Below are 20,205 nucleotides of genomic sequence, written 5' to 3' on the forward strand. Positions count from 1 at the left end.
TAAGTCTACATAATGTCAGATGGTGATGAGTGTGGATAAATGCCTGGTGTTGCTATTCTGTACAGGGTGGTCAGGGAAGGCTTCCTGGAGGAGGTGATATTTAAATAAAGACCTGAAGGAAGTGAAGGAACAAGACAAGTAGATATCTGGGGGAAGGGCATGCCAGACAGAGGGAATGGCAAGTACAACTACTTCCAGGTGTGTTCTGGATCACAATGACAAAGGTGAGAGGTAGGAGACAAGTAGTGGATGGCCCCATCACATAGGGCTTTGCTGGCCATTTTAAGGACTGTGTTTTTTTACCCTGAGTAAGATGTAGGGCCATGCACAGAGGAATAACATGATTTGGTGTGTTTTTAAAGGATCTCCCTGCTGCTATTTGGAGGAGGGAGAGGGGAGGGTGTTTTGAAATGGGGGGGTCAGACTGTCAGCAGTCACAAAGCAAAGCAGCCAGTATAGGTAGACCGCTTTCTTGAGGAGGTGTCAAAAGAATGGACGGTAGGGTTGGGGGCAGAATTTTTGAGAATGTGGAGACAGGATCATGTGTGTAGAGAGGGGATATGGGAATGCTAGGCACAAAGAGGGAGAATTTGAAGATCCCAGAGAATGGGGGATGAGGGAATGATAGGGGATGCCTGGGGAAGACAGGGGTAGATGGGGGCCCCATGGGCAGGAGAGGCCAGGTTGGGAGGAACAGGTGGGGTGGGGCTCAATGGGGGCTGACAGGGCAGGAGCTCAGGTCACAGAAGCCATTAAGTGCTTTCCAAGTAGGAGAGAGGGGCTATTTGTCTGAATGTTGCTGAGCAGTTGCATTAGGTGAGAACAGAAAAGTGTCCCTAGGTCGGGAAGCGGGAAAATCATTGGTGAGTGGGTTCAGTGGAGTGATAGGGCCAGAAACCAGGCTACAGGGTGATGAGGCAGTGGGGAGAGCACCTGCAGACCATATTTTAAAGCCAGTTTCACGATAAAGGAGAGCAGAGAAATGGGACATAGGATACAGGGGAAAGGGAGGGTTGGTTTGAGTGTCTAGAATGGAAGCTGCAAGAGCTTATTTTCGCGTGTGGATGGGAATCATCCAACAGAGGGAGCAAGATGGATGATGTAGCAGATGGAGGGTGTGACTGAGGAAGTGAAGTCCTTGGGTGGCCATGCGAAGAAGTAGAGGGAGTGGACTTTGAAATGAGAAAGGAAGAAGGTGGAAGGGACACAGGCAGATTTGAAAGTCTGGAGGCAGGAAGGCTGAGGGAGCTCACATCTTGTAAAGCCGTTTTCTCACTGAAGCGTTAGGCAAGGTTGATGACTGAGCCTGTGATGACCGATGACTGAGTCATTCGGTCGATGACTGAGCACAGGGAGGAGGGCATGTAGGGGTTTAAGGAAAGAGAATGGTCAAAACAGAACTTTCTGAAAGTGGGAACATACGCTTCTTGGAGAAGCAAAACAGGAACACCCAGCCGTGGCGTGTGGTGATAAACTTGAAGTAAAATCAATGATTTTCTCCAGCAACGTTTTAGCAGCTGAGCACCGGCATGTTTCAGAAGGTAGACAGATGGGCTCAACTGGGGTGAGGATGACTGAGAGAGAGAAGGGCAAGGGAGTTGAGAGCACTGGCACCGGTGGAGCATAGGATCCAGGCTGGATGAACTCGTGGACAGAGGGACAGAGGCAGGACACGGGACCGGGGGGTGCCAGGGAGGACAAGGCACTGTGACCAAGGAGGGCTTGGAACAACGGGAGCTGTCCTCTCCCACTACATCAGGAACTGCTTGAGGGCAGACCTTGTCTTGCCCTACACCTCCTCACATAGACCTCTGGTTGACACTCAAGAAGTGTTGAATGAATGAGGAGCCACCTGAACAGCTGGCCTGGGGGTGTAGAGATGGTGGGTCTCCAAGCACCCCTCCCTGCCCCAGGCTCATCCCGTACCCACCTCAGTCTCCGTCTTGGAGTACTCTTTGACTCTCTCCACGGCCACAATATTAGACTCCAAGTCTGATATCGTTCGTATCATCCAGTTCAGAGCCAACGTCACCTAGCCAAAGGGGCTGGGTCATAAGCGGGGCAATCTCTCCTCCCCCTGAAATGGCTTTGGGAGGAGTTCAGACTCCTTGACTATGCTCCTATCCTATCCCAGCTATGACCCAGGTGGGCCTGGGCAAACCCATAGAAGTGCCACCTGGGGCTCAAATCACAACTGTACCTCAGGCAGTGACAATGCAGACTTAACAAAAGGCTACCCAGCCCAGTGTTTCTTAAACTTTAATATGCACAAGAAAGATTTCCCAGGGAATCTTGTGAAAATGTAGCTTCTAATTCAGTAGGTTTGTGGTGGGACGCGAGATTCTACGTGGCTAAGAAGCTCACAGATGATGTTGATGCAACTGGTCCTTGGACCACACTTTGTGGATCAAGGAGCCTTGATAGACAACGCTGAAGCCAGAGCCCCAGGTCTCTGGTATCAGAATCTACAGTTTAAATCTCCAGGTGATCCATATGCACATTAAAGTCTGAGAAGACTGACCTGTCTGCACTGTCCTTTGTTTACCAAACATTCAAGACTTGAGTCACCTGAGGCATTGCAAATGTGATCTGCTTCACAAAAATTCCATCTGCAGTTATTTAATGCTTTGACAATATAGGCTGATATCAGGGTGACCTTCCCAGGCTCCAGTTACCTGCTGCGTGTACTTTCTCTGCAGGCTTGTGAAATGAGGTGTATTCCAGCTCTCCACGTCCCTGTCCCCGGACCCCTGTCAGGGTTGACCTCTAGATCTTATGCAGGCAGGGCAAATTCTATTTGTCTCTCGGGGCCAAGCTCCAAGATAATTTCTCCAACACTCCAAGGTAGAGACCTCCTCTGGGCTCCTACGTTTTGTGCCTTTCCTCCACTAAGGTCTGTGCACCCCACAGTACCATCCCCTGCTGGTGGGAGTGACTCTCCACACTTGACTGGGAGCTCACAGTCCCGTGGAGCAGAACCTGTGGCTGGTCCCCATTTGGGGCAGAGTGAGGTGCTCAGGAGATGCTTGTGAAACCTGTGTGGCCTCTGCCCCAGTGGTGGCCCTGACCCAGGACCCAGACCTCTGGGCATAGGACACAGACAGGCCCACCAGCCCTGGACTCAGGCTGCTTCTCCCAATCACAGCAAAGAGTGCAGTGAAGAACATGACACAGTTGCCCACGAACTCCACTCGGACCCCCAGCCACCTGTGGGGATTAGGCAAGGAGGAAATGGGGCGGATGCAAGAAAGGGGCTGTTGAGGGGCTTGGACCCAGAACACCAGGGTCTCTGCCGCAGAGACACTGGTGGAAGCTCCTGGGAGGAGCAGGGGCTGAGGGAGCTGCTTCTGACCTGTTGGAGGCGATGTAGGGGTAGCAGCTCCTCTGGTTGGTGTCCACCTTAGCATCACTGATGGCCTCGAAGTCCTGGCTGCGGCCATAGGCCCGGATGACGCTGGAGCCGGTCACCGTCTCCAAAAAGTGGGAGTAGATGGGTGAGCGGCTGACAGATTCCAGCCGCTTCAGTTGCCGTGACGTAGCCACATAGAGGCGCTGACAGAGGATGGAGAAAGAGCTTGGAGTCAGGACCATGGGGCCCCAACTCAGTCCAGCACATCCTCTGGACCCATGTGAGCCGCCTCCCCGTCAGTTCCACTGCCCCATAAGACCTTGTTCCCTTCCTCCCGCTCCGCCCAGAAGAACCCAAGACTTGGGGGCCTGATACGGCTCCACGAACTCATCCCACCCTTCCCCTCTGGTCAGCTCTGCTCACTCTTCCAGGCCACTTTGTCCACAAAGCCTTTCCCGATTGCCTCTCAGCTCCTGACCCCCTCACCTCTGCGGGGGCCTAGATTATTGCACTGACTCTGCTTTGCCTCCTGTCAGTGACGATGCCTGTCTCCACTTAGGGGCCCTAGCAGTGTGTTCACACAATCAAAATTTTGCAAAATTTGCAAAAATAAGATAATTTTGTATTCTTTTTCTTAAAGAGCCTCTCCCCGCCCCACCCCCCAGTTGTTTAAACTTCAGCCCCACAAAAACACAGTTCTGCCTCCACCTTCCATCTTCTACCCTGTGGGCCCCAAGATGGCCAGGGCCGTGTAGGATTTGCATCTGAGAGTCCCCCGTCCCAGCACGGAGCACAGTCTTCACACACAGGCCTGAGCTTCTGGCCACCTGTGGATTACCTTCTTCGTTCGACTGATTAATTAATGGCAGGATAGGGGCTCAGAAACACAAATGCCTTTTGTAGGTAGCTGTATCTGAATGTCATCAACTCCTCCATGTTAAAAACATGTACGTAAGTTCAGATACATCTAAAAAGAAGGAAAGGATAATGTGTCTCAAACTGTTGACAATATTTAGCCAGCAGCAAGGAGTTCTAGGGCCAGTCACAATTTACAAGGATTTCATTTTATCCTATCAACAGCTCTGTGAGGTAGGCTCTATGATTCTATTTTACACGTGAGGAAAATGAGTTTCAAAGAGGTATTTACTGAACCAAATCCAGCTGTGAAGCTGCGGGGCCTGACCTCCTTACATCCCACCACTGGTGGCCCCCGGGAGAGCCCCGGCCACACAACGGCCATGCCCCCCAAAAAGCCACGCCCACCCACTCAGGGCACACCTGCACAAAGAGGTAGAGGACAGCCAAAGGCAGGATGACCACAGCGAAGAGTGGCGTGCTGGCCACGATGACCACGAGGGTGGAGGTGGAGTTGTAGAAGGAATTCAGCATCATGAGGACGGTGGGAGCCAGAGCCTCATCGATGACGTAGACGTCCTTGGAGAAGCGGTTGAGGATGCGGCCCGAGGGCGTCGCATCGAAGAAGGACTGTGGCGAGCGCATCTTGTTGTACAGCAGTGCCTGGTGAAGCAAGCGCGCAGCCTGGACGCCTCCCACCGCCATCGTGATGGCTGACAGCATCACCAGGAGCCCTGGTGGAGGAGGAGAGGGGCGCTCGTTCACCTGGGCCAGGTGGCAGGCATGCAGGGGCAGGTTCCGAGATGGGGGATAGCCTCGGTGAACCAGGCAGGCAAAGAGGCCCAGCATGGCTAGGATGAGCTAGACAGGGCCAGAGGCAGGTAGACTGCTAGGGTGGGTTGGGGAGTCCCTGGGGCTGCGACAGTGGAGAGAGATTCAGAGGCAAGGGCATGGTTTGGGGGACCCAGCAGCCCAGAGATGAGGAAGGGGCCACCATAGCCCCTTCTAGGTATCTCTGCAGGCTCACCTTGCAGAATTCCCAAGGCGGTGTAGACGCCCAGCCTCTGGGCGGTGTTGTTCTGCTGGCCGTTCACCACAGCCTCACCGGTCCAGGCACTGAGCCAAACGTTGGCCCCAGTGGCAGCCGCACTTTGACCCCCGTGCAGCAGACAGATGGCCAGCATGGCACAGAGCCCCACGGCCCTGGCGTAATCCCAGAACACACTCAGCTTCACCTGCATGGCCACAGCGGTTGCACAGAGGACTCCGGTGAGCCCCGGGACTGCTAGGGGCCTGCCCACCCTCTCCATCCCTCCCCGCCCAAGCTACTCACAGTGCCCATCTCCACCTTCTCCTCCTGGGTCAGCACATGGCTCGCCTTTGCCTCTGTTGCCTGCACTACCTTTTCTGCCGCACCTAGGCGCCTCCTGGGCACAGGCCGACCCTGGCCCTCTCTTTCCAGGGACATGGCACTCAGCTGTCTGCGGAGGCAACTGGTCAGGCCCAGGGAGGAGGCCTCCAGCACAGCCACAGACAGAGCCCCAGAAGGAGGTTCAGGCTGCAGCCGGAGGCCTGGGGTGTGTCAGGGAGAACGCCCACCTGTGCCCCCCGTCAGGGCTTGGGAGCCCTGGTACCATCTCCCGGGGGCTGAGAGCTCCCAGGTGCTCACCTCATAAACTGCTTCTGGACCTCGTATGTCACTGGCTCATGAACCGTCAGGTCTGTGTGATTGCTGAGCGGGTCCTCAGTCAGCAGCACCTCCTCATCCTCTTTGTCCTCCAAGGCTGCAGCGGGGAGGCAGAAAGGAGAGCTTGGCTAGCTCACCCCGCAGGCCCCTGGTATGCCCTGCCCCACTCCAATGAAGAGGCCTGAATGGACAAGCCAGAGGCGAGGTGAGAGGTGAGCGAGAATAACAATAAAAATAAATGACGAATTTCGTGTTGGAAAGAAAAAGGGTGGCAAGAAAGACTTAGGTCAGACAGGAAGAAAAGCGTCCCATCAGGGACTACGTAGAAGGGGATTCAAATATAAGGGTCAGGAGCTTGGGCTCTAGAGTCAGACCGGCTGAGCTAAAATCCCACTTCCTCACCGCATGGGTTTAGGCAGGCATGAAAATGGGGATAATAATAGTACCTACTTCATTGTGTCCTTGTGAGGATTAAAGGAAAGAATGTGTGTCAAGAGCTTGCAAGGGGCATAGCCCTTAGTAAATGCTCGAGACATGTTAGCTGCATATCCGGAAGTAGGAGAGAAAGCCCAGGAGAAGGTCTGTGAGCCAGCCGGGAGCCTGGGGCTGGGGAGCCAGGACTGGACAACAAAGGGGTCTCAATATGCTCCACGAGGACAGGGATTTTTCTGTTTGTTCATTCCTGTCTCAGCGCCTGGAATAGTGCCTGGACATAGTAATTGCTCAATAAATATTTGTTGATAAATAAGTGACTTTTCCAAGCATTTGCACATTTACTAAACAGTTCATCTGTGAAACAGTTTTGCCACACAAGCTGGGCCTGGGCCCTTAGGCCCTTTTGACACATGAAGGCAGATGAGGATGAAGGGCTTGAATCCATCCACTTCACTTTCCCTGCTTGTGATGTCTGACATCACGCAGATGGTCCAAGTTCCCCAGAACCTCCCTTGGTAAACACTGGGCCTGTCCACAGACACTCAGAGGCTCCAGGACAGGGGAGATGCTGGGAGGGCAGGGGAATACGGAGGGCCAAGAATGGCAGATACCGGTCCTGCTGTCGGCCTCCTGGTGCTTCTTGCCCTCATCAGGTGCATCATTGCGGAGAAAGTTGGCAAAGGAGCCATTGCGCTGCCGCAGGGCCGCGCAAGTGCCAATCTCAGACACCTGCCCGTCAGCTAGCACTATGACAAAGTCCGTCTGGGGCAGGAAGCTGATGCCATGCGTCACTAGCACCCGTGTCTGGGGAGAAGGCAGCAGGCTATCACTCCCACTGCCCTCAGCGCACACCCCTGGCACGGAGCGAGTGTGAAGTGCCTGTGTGCCGGCAGCAGGAGCAGACACATCAGGGACTCACCCCGTGCTCACCACAGCTGGCTCAGCGCCTGAGGGGCACCGTCCCCCACCCCCGCCCCAGGTTTCCCCCACTGCCCAGCCCACGCTCCTGTTCCTCAGGCCCTCCATACCTCCAGGTCTCACCCGAACCCCTTGGCCTCCCACCAGTCTTCTCCTGTGGCCCTAGACCTCATCTTAGCCCCCTTAGCCTATGGGAGGACTCACCTTTCCTGCCAGCACACCTTCTGGCCCAATGACTTGGTCAAAGATATGTTTGGCCACGTGGGAGTCCACGGCTGACAATGGGTCATCCAGCAAAAAAATGTCAGCGTCACTGTAGACAGCTCGGGCCAGACTGACCTGCTGACACTGGCCCCCAGACAGGTTAATGCCCTGGATGGGTTGGAGGAGGGAGGTGAGAGGTGTGTATTGGGTAGAAGGGAGTCAGGCCATCACAAGGGGGACAAGGGCTCTGTCTATTGTCATTAAAAAGCAGACCTCTAAATTCACATTTCATATGCCTGGTCCTGTACCTGGGAAGCTCTAAGGCCATGGAGGAAGGGGTGGTGGCTCTCAGAGTCCTCCCAGGGCAGGTGAGGACATCGTGCTCCCTGCCCAACTGGTTTCCCTGCCTTCCACCTTCATACTCTGGGAGGCTGGAAATCCCCAGGAGGCCCTTAACAGAACTTTCAGTCTCCCATCAACCATACGGTTCGCAGATGACTTTCATAACAATTATCCCATTTGGTCCTCTTGTCAGTCTTTCCAGGGAGGTATCATTAGCCCCACTTTCTAGATGAAGAAACTAGAGCTCAAGATGTTAATGACTTTGTCCAGGGTCCCAAACTATTAAGGGCAAAAGCAAGGATGGAAACCCAACATCCACCCCAGAATTCATCAACCCTGAGATCATTCACGTACCAGAGGGGAGGTAAGTTCACTCCTTAAACCCATTATGCAGAAACTGAGGCACACAGCAGCAGGGCTGGGCCTAGAGGGCAGACCCCAGAGGTATAGCCTGCTTTCCTACCACCAGCTTTCCTCATTCCCTCTGGAACAGGCCCAGCTCTTTGGGGGTACCCTGAGAAACTGACCCCTGGATAGAACAAATGTGGGTTGGGAGCTGGAGCTGCTGAGAAGCAAGGGGTGGACATGGAAGCTGTAGTGACTGAGACGCGTGGACGTGCCTGCATTCAACCAACCAGTCTTTCTCCAGTGCTACTATGTTCTGGGCACTAAATCAGGCTTGTGTGTGCGAGGTCATTGTGGGTCCAGGAGAGATGGGAAGGAGGAGTTGTATCGTAAATCAGGAGGTCTACTCTGGGTTCCTATAATCTCGGACTCCTACTTAAAAATTTCCCATCCCGACTGCCAGGCTCAGGCCCTCATTTCCCCAGGGCACCACGAGAGCCCCCTCACTGGTTCCTGTGCCTTTGGGCCCCTCCACACTGCAGCCAGGGCAGCTTTTCAAAATGCAATTCCTGTCCCTGCTTAAAGCTCTTCACTGACAAGTTGAACGTCAAGGTAAAAAATGATGGTAATGGATTATAACACGTTGAATCAAATAAGAATCCATGAGCCCACGTTGATATTAAAAAAATTAATGAATAAGTAATAAGTCAACTCATAACTATAGAAGGAATGGAGTTAGAAAATCAACATTTGGCCAACATCATAGTAAACACTGACTCAGGCAAAAATCATCAATGAAAGTTATCAAATGAAATCATCAGTAGACGATACCACCTCAACCAAGAGATCAAAGGTAACACTGTTAGTAACGCATGAACTGACATCGCGTGCCTCCTGACATGATGCACCAAGAAGGACACAACGTTACTTCTTTGGCTTTTCCCCCCAAAAATATATTCCGAATCTAATCGTGTTCAAATTGAGAAACATTCTGCAAAATAACTGGCCTGTACTCTTCAAAAGTGTTGATGTTCTAAAAGACAAAGACTGAGGAATTATCCAGATTGATTGAGAATAAAGAGATATGACAACTAAATGAAACTCGTGATCCTGGATTGAACCCTAGACCAGGAAAGAAAATAGCTAAAAAAGACATTACTGGGACAAATGATGACATTTCAAATGTCAGACAGTCAATTAGATAATAATACTGTATTAATGATAAATTTCTTGATTTTGATAACTCAACTATAGTTATGTAAGAGGATGTCTTTGCTTTGAGACACTGAAATCTTTAGTATATAAAAAAAGAGGTGAAGCTATAAAACTCAGAGGAAAACACAAGGGAAAAGTTTCATGACATTGGACTTGGCAATGATTTTTTTGGATAAGACACTAAAAGCACAAGCAACAAAAGTAAAAATAGAAAAATTGGATCACATTAAAATTGAAAACTTCTGTGCATCAAAGGACACAATCAGCAGAGTGAAAAGACAACCTTCAGAAGAGGAGAAAATATTTGCAACTCATATATCTGATAGGGGGTTAATATCTAGTATGTATAAAGAATGCCTACAACTCAACAACAAAAAACCAAACAACTTGAATAAAATCTGGGCAAAGGACTTGAATAGACACTTCTCCAGAGAAGATATACAAACTACCAATAGACACGTGAAAAGATGCTCAACATTAGTAATCACTGGGAAATGCAAATCAAAACCTCAATGAGATACCACCTCACATCCATTAGGATGACTACTACCAAAAAACAAAAACAAAAAACCAAACAACCACCCCAGAAAACAACAAGTGTTGTCCAGAATGTGTAGAAGTTGGAGACCTTGTGTACTGTGGGTGGGAATGTTAAATGGTGCAGCCATTATGGAAAATAGTATGGCAGTTCCTCCAAAAATAATAAAAAAAATAGAATTATGATTTAGCAATTCCACTTCTGGGTATGTACTAAAAAGAATTGAAAGTAGCGTCTTGAAAAGATCTTTGCATACCCGTGTCCATAGCAGCTTTAGTCACGATAGCTGAAAGGCGTAAGCAACCCAAGTATCCATTGATGGATGAATGGATAAGTAAAAGTTGCTGTTTAATGGGCACAGAGTTTTAGTTTTGCAAGATAAAGAGGGTCCTGGAGATTGCCTGTACAACAATGTGAGTGTATTTAACACTACTGACCTATATACTTAAAAGGATTTCTAAGGTAAAGATTTATGTTATGTATATATTGCGACTGTTAAAAATTAATAAATTAATTAAAAAATAAAAACTTCCACTGATGTCCCATGGTTTTTAGGGTAAAGGCCAAAACCTTAATCAAAGTCTTCAAGGCTCTACCTTACCCTGTTTCTGCCACACCCCTTCTAACCTCCAGTCACACCAAATTGCACAGAAATGCCAGTCCACCCACCATCCCTCGGCTTTCAAAGGCTTTCCATCACTTGGTAAAAGCCACAGTTCTTACAGTGGTCTCCAAGGCCCGATGTGACCTGGCTGCCTGGACACCTCACTGACCTCATCTCCTCCTCATCCCTGCTCATTCCACTCCATCCACATTGTTCTTCTTGCTGGTCCTTAAATGCCCCAATCACACTCCTGCCTCAGGGCCTTTGCACTTACTGCTCTCTCTGCCTCAAATGTCCCAGACAGGGCTTCATGTTCGAAGATACAGACCACTCCCTCACTTTGTTCAAGTCTCCGATTCTCAGTGAGGTTTTCCCAAAGCACACTAACAATACAACCCTGCCCATACTCCTATATCCCTTCCCTGTTTCATTCTTTCCCCTTAGCGTTTATCTAATATTATATATTTTACTGATTTATCTTGCTATCATCTCTTTCCCCCAGTAGAATGTAAGCTATATGAAGGCAGAGATTTTAGTCTGGTGTATTTACTACTGTATAATATTGCCTGGCATATAGTAGGTAGGTAATAAAATCTGATGAATGATGAGAGCTTCTTCCTTAGCTATTAAGATTCAGCTCAAAAGTGATGCTTTTCCTTATGCAGACCACCCCGTTACTGCCTTCCAGTACCCTGCACAGGCCTTCAGCCTGGCCCCCAGGACATTCTACAGCACCTACCTGTTTACAAGTCAGTTTCCCCCAGTAATAGCTCTGTTTCACCAGTGCCTAGCACACAGCTAGGCATGATACTACATGAATGTGTGAATGAATGAATGAATGAATGCATATCTGGACCTGGGCTGGATTGAGGTGGGCAGCTATATGTGCTAACTCCCCAGAGGATGAAAGAGGAGCCTACCTTCTCTCCGATCTCTGTCTTGCTCCCACCAGGCAGCACCTCCAGGTCAGCTAGCAGGGCACAGGCCTCCAGAGCCTGTTGGTACCGCTTGGGGTCCAGGGCTTGGCCAAACAGCACATTTTCCTGAAGAGTGCAGTTCTGTATCCACGCCTGCTGGGGCACGTAGGCCACGGAGCCCTGGCCAAAGGAGAAGTTTACCTCGGGGTTTGCCCAAGGCCTGGCCAAGCTTCCCTTCCCAGGAGTCCCTGCCCCTCTCACCTTCATATACACCTTGCCTTCCAGCTTCTCCATCTCTCCCAGCAGCGCAGACAACAGGGAGGACTTCCCACAACCCACAGGCCCCACCACAGCCACTAGTGCCCCTTTTGGCACCTGGATATCTAGGCTGGGGGCAAGAAGACAAGTAGCCCAGTCAGAGGAGGAATCAGGGTTGTTTTTTTTGTGTTTTTTTTTTGCAGTACACGGGCCTCTCACTGTTGTGGCCTCTCCCGTTGCGGAGCACAGGCTCCGGGCGCACAGGCTCAGCGGCCATGGCTCACGGGCCCAGCCGCTCCGCGGCATGTGGGATCTTCCCGGACCGGGGCACAAACCCGCGTCCCCTGCATCGGCAGGCAGACTCTCAACCACTGCGCCACCAGGGAAGCCCTGGAATCAGGGTTTTGGTCCCCCACCTTCCACCTGGAGACTCAAGCCCTCCTCCCTTTCAGACACCACCCTGGCAAGCTGAGGCTCTTCCTGCTTCTCAGGCCAAAGACTGAAGCGTGAGAGTGGGGTTGGGTTCCGCTATTGACCTGACCTTTGGCTCACTTTAGGCAGCTGAGAAGGGAAGGGGAAGCTGGTACCTGTGCAGGGTGGGTGGTAGGTTCTGGGACCAGGTGAAGGTGCCATTGTGTATGGTGACAGTATAGCCTGGGAGGACAGAGGTGTACAGCGTCAGGGGGCCCAGGGCAAGGGGAGGAGGATCCCTGGGTGGGGAGAGGTGTGGGAAGCCCTAGGGGGAGGGCAGGGAATCTTGTGGGGGGGGGGCAGGGAGGGGAGACAGGAAGTCCTGGGGAGGAGCAGGGGGAGCCCTAGGGAAGGAAGGTGGTGGGGGAGGCCTGGAGAGGGACGACGAGAGGAGAGAAAAGAGCAAGAAGAGGAAGAAGGCGGGCACAGAGTGAGATCAGATACGAAAAGAGGATGAAGAAAAGGGGGTCACAGGAGAAAAGTTAAAAGCTTGGAACAGAGAATTTTCTGGAGCAGTGGCTGGGGCAAGGGCAACCCAGGTAGAGGCTGTCTGGACCTGGGGTGATGGTCTTTCTTTCCACACACTGGGAGTCAAGTTCATCTTGGCTCAGGAAATGCTGGATCCGTTTCAGAGACACACTGGCCTGCATGCAGAAGGGTGCGGGTCAGCCCGGGAAGCTGTGCTCTTCCTGTACCATCTCCTCTTACCCTTGCTAGCCCCCAACTTCCTGGGTGAGGCTGGGCCCCCTGAGGGCCCAGAGGCTGGTGCTAGGGCCCCTCCCATGACTGAGTCTTGGCTGGCTCTCAAGGCCAAAGACAGGGTCCAGGTTGGTAACAGGAGGCTGTCTCCAGAACTTGGGTTTCCAAGGACCTTACCTGACTTCCTCTGACTCCAAATGGCCCCTGACTCTAATGACCTCATTCAACTTGGAACAATTCTTCATAATGCCAAATGGCCCTCCCCCGATTGCAATAACTCTCCCTGATTATCCCCTGACCCTAAGGGACCCCATCAACCTGCCCGCACTCCAGCAGAGCCCCCGCCCTGTCCAGCATTACCTGGGCCAAGTTGCTGATCAACTGGGGCAGCATGTTGAGGGGAATTTTTAAGATGTTGAACAGGGACATGGACACAAAGGCCTTCTCAGCATCCAGCACATTGTTCTTGTCCACGGACACGTACATCCCGAGGGTGGTCAGGGTCACCTGGGCAGGGGTGGGGAATGGGTGTCAGGGTGGCGTCTGCAGGGTCCAGGGGCCCAGGCTGGCCAGGCAGGAGGCGGGACGCCAGCCCAGGGAGGGGCGCCTCACCAGGAAGGGGGTGCAGATCCAGATGAAAGTGGACGTGGCATGGAGGTAGGCAGCCTGGGGCATCAGCCGGAGCTCCTCCTGCCGGATGTCCTCCACCTGCTTCAAGAAGCTGGGCTCCCAGGCATACAGCTTCAGCACCTTGATGCCACCCAGGATCTCGCTCATCAGCTTGACACGTGAGTCCTTGAGTTTCATTTGCTCTACCTATGGAGAGTGTGGAAAGTGCACACCCCGAGCCCCTCCCCAGACCTCTACCCACAGGGGCTCACACCTTCCCTGCACTCACACACACAGGGCAGCCGGACTGCACCGTTCCTCCCTGCCTGCCCGTGCTGCACCCCAGCCTGGAATGCCCAGCCCGCCCTGGACAAAATCCAGCTCCAGCCTCAGTGCCACATCACTGACCCTCGCAGGCAGCATCCTCTTTCCCTTCTCTGGGTTTCTAAGGCACGTGCACATTCTCATAGGGACCCTGTGCATGTATGTTGCCTCAACTCGATGTGAGCCTAAGGGAATAGATCCCTTATTCCTCTTTGTTCCCCAGTCCCTATAACCCAGGGTGCAGCATGCCAAATCAATCTATTCATTCACCCCAGTTTATTGAGTGCCTATTATGTGCCAGGCCATGTGCTCGATGTAGGGCAGATAATGAAGAACAACTCAAGGCCCTGGCCATCACGAAGCTGACAGTCTGATGGGCGAGGTAGACAGGAAGCAAACAACCACCTGAATAAATGCTTAATAAATTATTACGCATACTCCGATGGGAGTTACAGGATTCTGGGAGAGAATAATGGGGTAGGGACTGGGAAATCAGAGTTTACGCTGGGAGGTGAAGGAAAGGAGGGAACTGGGCAAGGAAGGAAGGGTGAAGCACATTCCAGGGGACAGTATGTATGGTAGCCCAGAGGTATTCAGAGCTTGTTGATTTGGAGAAAAGAAAGGCCATACTGGGTGAAACTTGGCCATATCCCAGTGGGTGAGGGATTGAAAGGTGAGCAGGGGCCTGGTGGGTGGTGGTAGGGAATTTGTCATTTATCCTATGTACAGTGGGGAGCTAGGGAAGACATCAGTAAATGTTTGCAAATAAATAATGAGCCTTGGTTCCTCAGCTGCAAAATGAGAATGTTTCTAAAACCCTCTCAGGGTTGGGGGCTAGAATAAGCTAAGGTTTGTGAAAGTGGCTTGGAGCCGTCCATACTCGGTGAGCAAGGTAGTTGGTAAAGCCCAGGTTAGTGACTGCTCTCCACCAGGTACCTGGCCAAGGCTCCAGCCAGGAGCAGCGCAGTTGCTAGCACCCACCTGGAACGCACGCATTTTCACAGCCACAGCTCCATTGAGCGGAATCAGCAAGACCATGAGAGCGACTCCAGCCAGGACAGAGGGACCCAGGTTCTGAGGAGGCACAATAGATAGACTAGACAGACAGACAGAGTATATAGACAGAACCCAACAGGCAGAGGCCTATTGACCTGAAATGCAGGGAAGGGCAAGAAGCAAAAGATCGTGGTCAGCCAAACAGATGGACAGCAAAAAGCAGACACACAGATAAAGCCAAAATGACGAAAACATTTGCAAAAACAGCCAGCCATCAGATAATGACAAGAGATAGGGACAAACAGGCAGACATAGGAGGGTGTCCAGACACACAGGAAGGCAAATACAGACAGGCAATGACAGTCGGAGTCACACCCACCTTGCCTCCAAGTCCCTCTTCCCTCCCCTGGGTTCTGTGAGAAGGATTATCACACAGGCCAGAAAGACTTGATTGCAGACACCAGCAACCTCACAGTCCTGTCCCCCACCCCTCTGCTGACCCAGAATAACCCTCTCTTGTCCCATCTGAAGGAAGGAGAAGGTCAGAGGAAGGGGGCAGAGATCAGGGTTCAAGAGTCACCTGCCAGGACTTCCCTGGTGGCGCAGTGGTTAAGAATCCGCCTGCCAATGCAGGGGACACGGGTTCGAGCCCTGGTCCGGGAAGATTCCCACATGCCGCAGAGCAACTAAGCTCATGAGCCACAACTACTAAGCCTGCACCCTAGAGCCTGAAAGCCACAACTACTGAGTCCGTGAGCCACAACTACTGAAGCCCGTGCTCCGCAACGAGAGAAGCCACCGCAATGAGAAGCCCGCGCACCGCAAGGAAGAGTAGCTCCCGCTTGCCGCAACTAGAGAAAAGCCCGCGCGCAGCAACAAAGACCCAACACAGCCAAAAATAAATAATAAATAAATAAATAAACTTATTAAAAAAAAAAAAAAAAAAGAAGAGTCACCTGCCAGAGGAAGTACACTGCCAGGATCATCGGCAGTGGCGCTGACCACAGCAGGCTGATGAAGGGGACAACATCCATGAGCGCTGGGCGTCCACTGACATGAGGTTAACAATTTCTCCCACAGTGGACTCACGTTTGACTGAATTGGTGATGACCAGAGCCTGCAGGTGGACAGCAGGGTGATGGACTGGGCCCGCGAGTCTCTCCAAAGCTCCCCAGGGCTGGCTTCCCCAGCCCCCCATGCCCTGCTCCAGCTGACCTTCCCATAGATGACACCTATGATGCCCGTGCGAAACCTCAACCCCATCACAAAGATGCAGTGGTAATACTGGTGTAAGATCAGAGTCTGCATCACGGAGCACACGAACATCAGCCCGGCCACCAGAAAGCCCCACCGGGTGGGGGCCGTGGGGTTTGAAATAAATCTGATCAGGACGCTGGAAGGTGAGGAGAGAGGCATGAGGGTGGGCAGGGCTCCCCCAGTCTACTCCCTCTACTGCTGCCCTCCCCTTTCCCCTCAGCCTCCACTCTGCCCCTGCCTCTGAAACCTCTCGGGGGGAGGCTGCTGGTCCTCCACACCCCCACCCAGACCAGGGGGACTTGGCGCAGAGCTGCCTCAAGTCCTCCATCCTTAATCCTTTCTGCCTCCACCTCCTTTCCTGCCTACCATGGCCCCCCGCCACCCACCCCTTTATCACCCTCTGGCCACCTGCCTCACCGGCCTGCCTTTCTTGCCTCCTTGGACCATGTGGCAGGAAGCAGTGCAACATGTCCACCGATTACACTTTCCTGCACCTTCTTCTGGGCTGCCGAGGGCTCTGAAGTCCACTGCGTGACCACACAGACTCTTGCCCCTCAAATCCACCCATCTCAATATCAGCGGTCTCCCACGCTGCCCAGTGACATTCTCCGGGTCCCTAATCTACTTCCTCTCCCGCAGTCCTTTTCACCTCTTATCCTCTCACCTGTCCTCACTCCCCACCTCTCTCCGCAGCTGCCCACTGAAATCTTCCCACTGAGAACTCCCTGCCAACTACAAACTTCCCTGCAAACACTTGCCCTCTTCCTTTTGTCCTGCCTCAGGACAGGAGGCGTCCTTTCAACTTTCCACGCCGGGTCCTGCCCCCCAAGCCCTGGATCCCACCTGCCTCCTCAGGAACATGTTTCGTCGTTGGCCCCCTTTTTCTCCTGGTCTTCAGTACCCTCCTCTCCACTGGCAGCTCTGTGCCTTGGCCGACTGACATGACCAAGTCTCTTCCATGTTAGGACAAACCTCCCCTTGACCCCATGGAGCAACCTCCATAGTCATGGCCAGGCTTCTTCTGCTGTGGGTTGGGTGTAACTCCCCAAAAGACATTTCAAGTCATAACCCCTGGTACCTGTGCATGTGACCTTATTTGGAAACAGGGTCTTTGCAGATGTAATCAAGTTAAGATAAGGTCATATTGGAGTAGGGTGGCCCATAATCCAGTGACTGGTGTCTTTATAAGAGAAAAGAGAGGGAGGTTTGCACACAGAGACACAGATGCAGACAGACAGACAGACAGACACACACACACACAGGAGGATGCCATGCAAAGATGGAGGCAGAGATCGGAGCGATGAGTCTCTAAGCCTAGGAATGCCAAGGACTGCCAGCCCCACCAGCACCTGGGAGGCGTGGAACAGATTCTCACTCAGAGCCTCTAGAAGGAACCTACCCGCTGACACTTTGATTTCAGACCTCTGGCTTCCGGAACTGTGAAAGAATACATTTCTGTTTTCAGCCACCCAGTTTGTGGTACTCTGTTACCCTAGAAAACTAAGAACCTTTATAGGAAGTTTCTAGACCTCCACTGGCCCCGTCTCCACTGCAGAAACCCTATTCTCAGGCCCTTCCCTTGTGTCGCAGCCTCTGTTCCTGGCAAAGTCACCCACGAACTCCACGTTGCCTTCCTCAGGCTCTATTTTACTGGTCAACTTGATTCACTGGAGACCACGCCTTCCCCCATAAGGGTTCTCTGTGCCCTGCTCCACAATCTGGGTTCTTTTCCCCACTTCGTCCCCCCACACTAGTCTTCTGCTCACCCATACCTGTCAGAATGCCCTAGGGCTCTGTCTGGGGCCTTTGCACGGGCTCTCTGGGAGAGGTTAGCCACAGATATGGGACCCTGGGCTTCCACCCGATGCCTCTGCAAATGTGATCTCCAGCTAGCTGGGAATCTCCAGCAACTCAGGTCCAAAATGGCCAAGATGCCCTTCACCACCTTGCCCAGGGCCCAGGTCTCTCTTCCTGTTGAGTTCACCATCTCAGCAAAAGATCCATCGTCCTCCAGCTACCCAGGCCAGAACCCAGGTCACCTTTTCCCCCTCCCTCTCCCTGGCACCAACACTCATTTCCAGAGAGTAGCTCCTGAATCCTTTCTCATTCCTGACCTGGACTTCCCTTGGACCTGGTTGGCCCACTTCCATGTGGCCACCCTGCCCTGCCTCCCCCACACTACTGGCAGGGGATCCTTCCAGAATGAAAACCAGGCACCCCTCCCTGGCTTCAAATCTTTCAAGGATTTCCTTAGCTCTCCCTCCCTCCCTTCGTTGTCCTGACCCTCACTTTGGTCACCCACCCCCACCCCCGCCACAGCATTCAGAAGTACCTGGAGTTCCTGAGTTATGCTGTTTCAGGCCTTTGTGACTTTGCACCTTCCCCTCCTTCCTCACCTAGTCAGCAAATTGCCTGTCTTTCCAAACTTGATAAGCTCTCTGGCTGGCAAGTGTACCCTGCCCCTTCCCAGGCTGGCTTCCTTGCTCCTCTGGGGTTTTTTCAGACACCTAAGTACACCTCCGCCCACACTGTGCTCTAATAGACTTACACATTGGTTTCTCCCACAAGACTTTAAGACCATATCTTAGTCATCTTTGTATACCTAGTGTCTGGCACCATTCTGGGACCTGGGGGCTCAAAATATGTTCACTGAATGAATGAATGCACAAATGTACGATTGGAGGGCCAGAGGATTGAGGGCTCAGCTGCTAGCTCCTTCCCATCCCCTCATTTGAGAGCTCTTTCTAGACCAAGCCACTCACGTGATAGATGGCGGAGCCTATCATCTGGAAAGAGCACCGTAGATGGAGTTCAGAGCCCTGGACTCAAATCCATCTTTCCCAGCTGTGTACCCTTGGCCAAGTCACTTCACCTCTCTGAGTTCCTATTTCCTCATTTTCTGGATTGTTTTTCGCTTTTCTGCTTCCTTGTTTGTAAAACGGGAAAAGGGCACCTCTCTGTAGGATTGTCAGGAGGATTTAAAGAGAGAATGTATGTTAATGTATACATCAGGGTACCTGGCAGTTGTACTTAGTCCAGATAAGTTGGATGTGAATGGGGAAATGAGGTGCAGAGGCTCTGCCACTCGCCAAAGGTCACACAGAAAGTGGGGATAGCCCCTTCGGTTCCTGGTCTGGGGCTCTTCTCTCTACCCATTGTCCCCGAGGCCGGCCAGCCAGCCAGCCCCTTGCCCCGGGAAGGGCTGCGTGGGAGGGAGCGTGGAGAGAGACCTCAGCAGCTGTGGGTTGATGAAGGACAGCAGGTCCTGGATCAGCTTGAAGCACATGCTGAGGAGGAAGCTGGAGCCAAAGGTGGCCATCAGGGCCCGCAGGATGGGGGGCTCCCGAGCCTGGGGCCGGCCCCCCAGCAACACCTCACCCTCGCTGGACAGTCTCTTCCCAGAAGCCTCCGCAGCCTGGTGTCTGGTCCGGGGAGGAAGGAGCAGTGGGTAGGAATGAGCACATGGGCTCCGTGAAGCCAAGGGCCACCGGGGCTGGCGAGGACCAGGTAGGAGGGGGAGCTGCTTCCTTGGCTCTCAGAACTGGGAGGGGGAAGGACAATGAGACTTTCCAGCTGAGAATCCCCAAGTGTCTTCAGGTGCTAGAGGATATATGAAGGGGTGCCTTAACTCCTCCTCAAGGACTATACACCCAGCAATTCCCAACCTGTGGTCCTCTCCATGCCCCGCCCAGGGCTGGCTCCAGGGAGGATGCTGACAAGAAGGGAGACATGGGCAGGGCTGGCTAGTGGCCTAGTCACTGGCAAGCTGAGCAGGGAGGGAGGGGAGGTGGCGTGGAGGGACAGAGAGGGGGTGCAGCAGGCAGCCTGGGGGCCATTAGGTCTTCCAGAGGCTCCAAGCCATGAGCCCAAGACACTGCTGAGCAAGTCCATGTCCCTGGTTCCTTCACAGCCAGTCGGCCATCAGAGGCTCAGGTGGAACCAGCATGGGATTTCTGGGCCCCAGGCTGTGGGCGGAAGGGGTTTCGGTCCTGGGGGGTGGGGGGTGGAGGAGGACGTGGGTGAAGAAGGAGGGCTCAGAACCTCAGCTTTCTTGGCTGGGTAGTTGGCCAGAGACAGGCTGCCAGTGGGCAGGCCCTTAGCCACAGGGTCATCTCTTCCAGCCCCTGCCTCCACGCAGGAAGCAGGATTGAGAGGGGGCGCTGGCCTCAACCTTCCTCCCCC

The 20,205-nt window shown here is 52.8% G+C and overlaps 1 protein-coding gene across 1 annotated transcript in view; it reads right to left on the reverse strand.

Moving 5' to 3' along the window:
* The window catches only part of ABCC3 (ATP binding cassette subfamily C member 3), a 37,415-nt gene that overhangs the window by 7,174 nt on the left and 10,036 nt on the right, over nucleotides 1-20,205 (reverse strand). The window contains 20 exon segments of the mRNA XM_029211634.1: nucleotides 1,931-2,032; nucleotides 3,069-3,207; nucleotides 3,353-3,552; nucleotides 4,628-4,938; nucleotides 5,232-5,439; nucleotides 5,538-5,685; nucleotides 5,874-5,988; nucleotides 6,938-7,130; nucleotides 7,449-7,616; nucleotides 11,413-11,589; nucleotides 11,671-11,797; nucleotides 12,255-12,321; nucleotides 12,695-12,782; nucleotides 13,198-13,344; nucleotides 13,450-13,653; nucleotides 14,752-14,844; nucleotides 15,723-15,802; nucleotides 15,805-15,883; nucleotides 15,982-16,159; nucleotides 19,254-19,445. Coding sequence (XP_029067467.1) covers nucleotides 1,931-2,032; nucleotides 3,069-3,207; nucleotides 3,353-3,552; nucleotides 4,628-4,938; nucleotides 5,232-5,439; nucleotides 5,538-5,685; nucleotides 5,874-5,988; nucleotides 6,938-7,130; nucleotides 7,449-7,616; nucleotides 11,413-11,589; nucleotides 11,671-11,797; nucleotides 12,255-12,321; nucleotides 12,695-12,782; nucleotides 13,198-13,344; nucleotides 13,450-13,653; nucleotides 14,752-14,844; nucleotides 15,723-15,802; nucleotides 15,805-15,883; nucleotides 15,982-16,159; nucleotides 19,254-19,445 — 3,016 coding nt within the window.

The sequence above is a fragment of the Monodon monoceros genome, unplaced genomic scaffold (assembly GCF_005190385.1).
Source record: "Monodon monoceros isolate NGI ecotype Baffin Bay Population unplaced genomic scaffold, NGI_Narwhal_1 Super_Scaffold_9, whole genome shotgun sequence".
NCBI lineage: Eukaryota > Metazoa > Chordata > Mammalia > Artiodactyla > Monodontidae > Monodon > Monodon monoceros.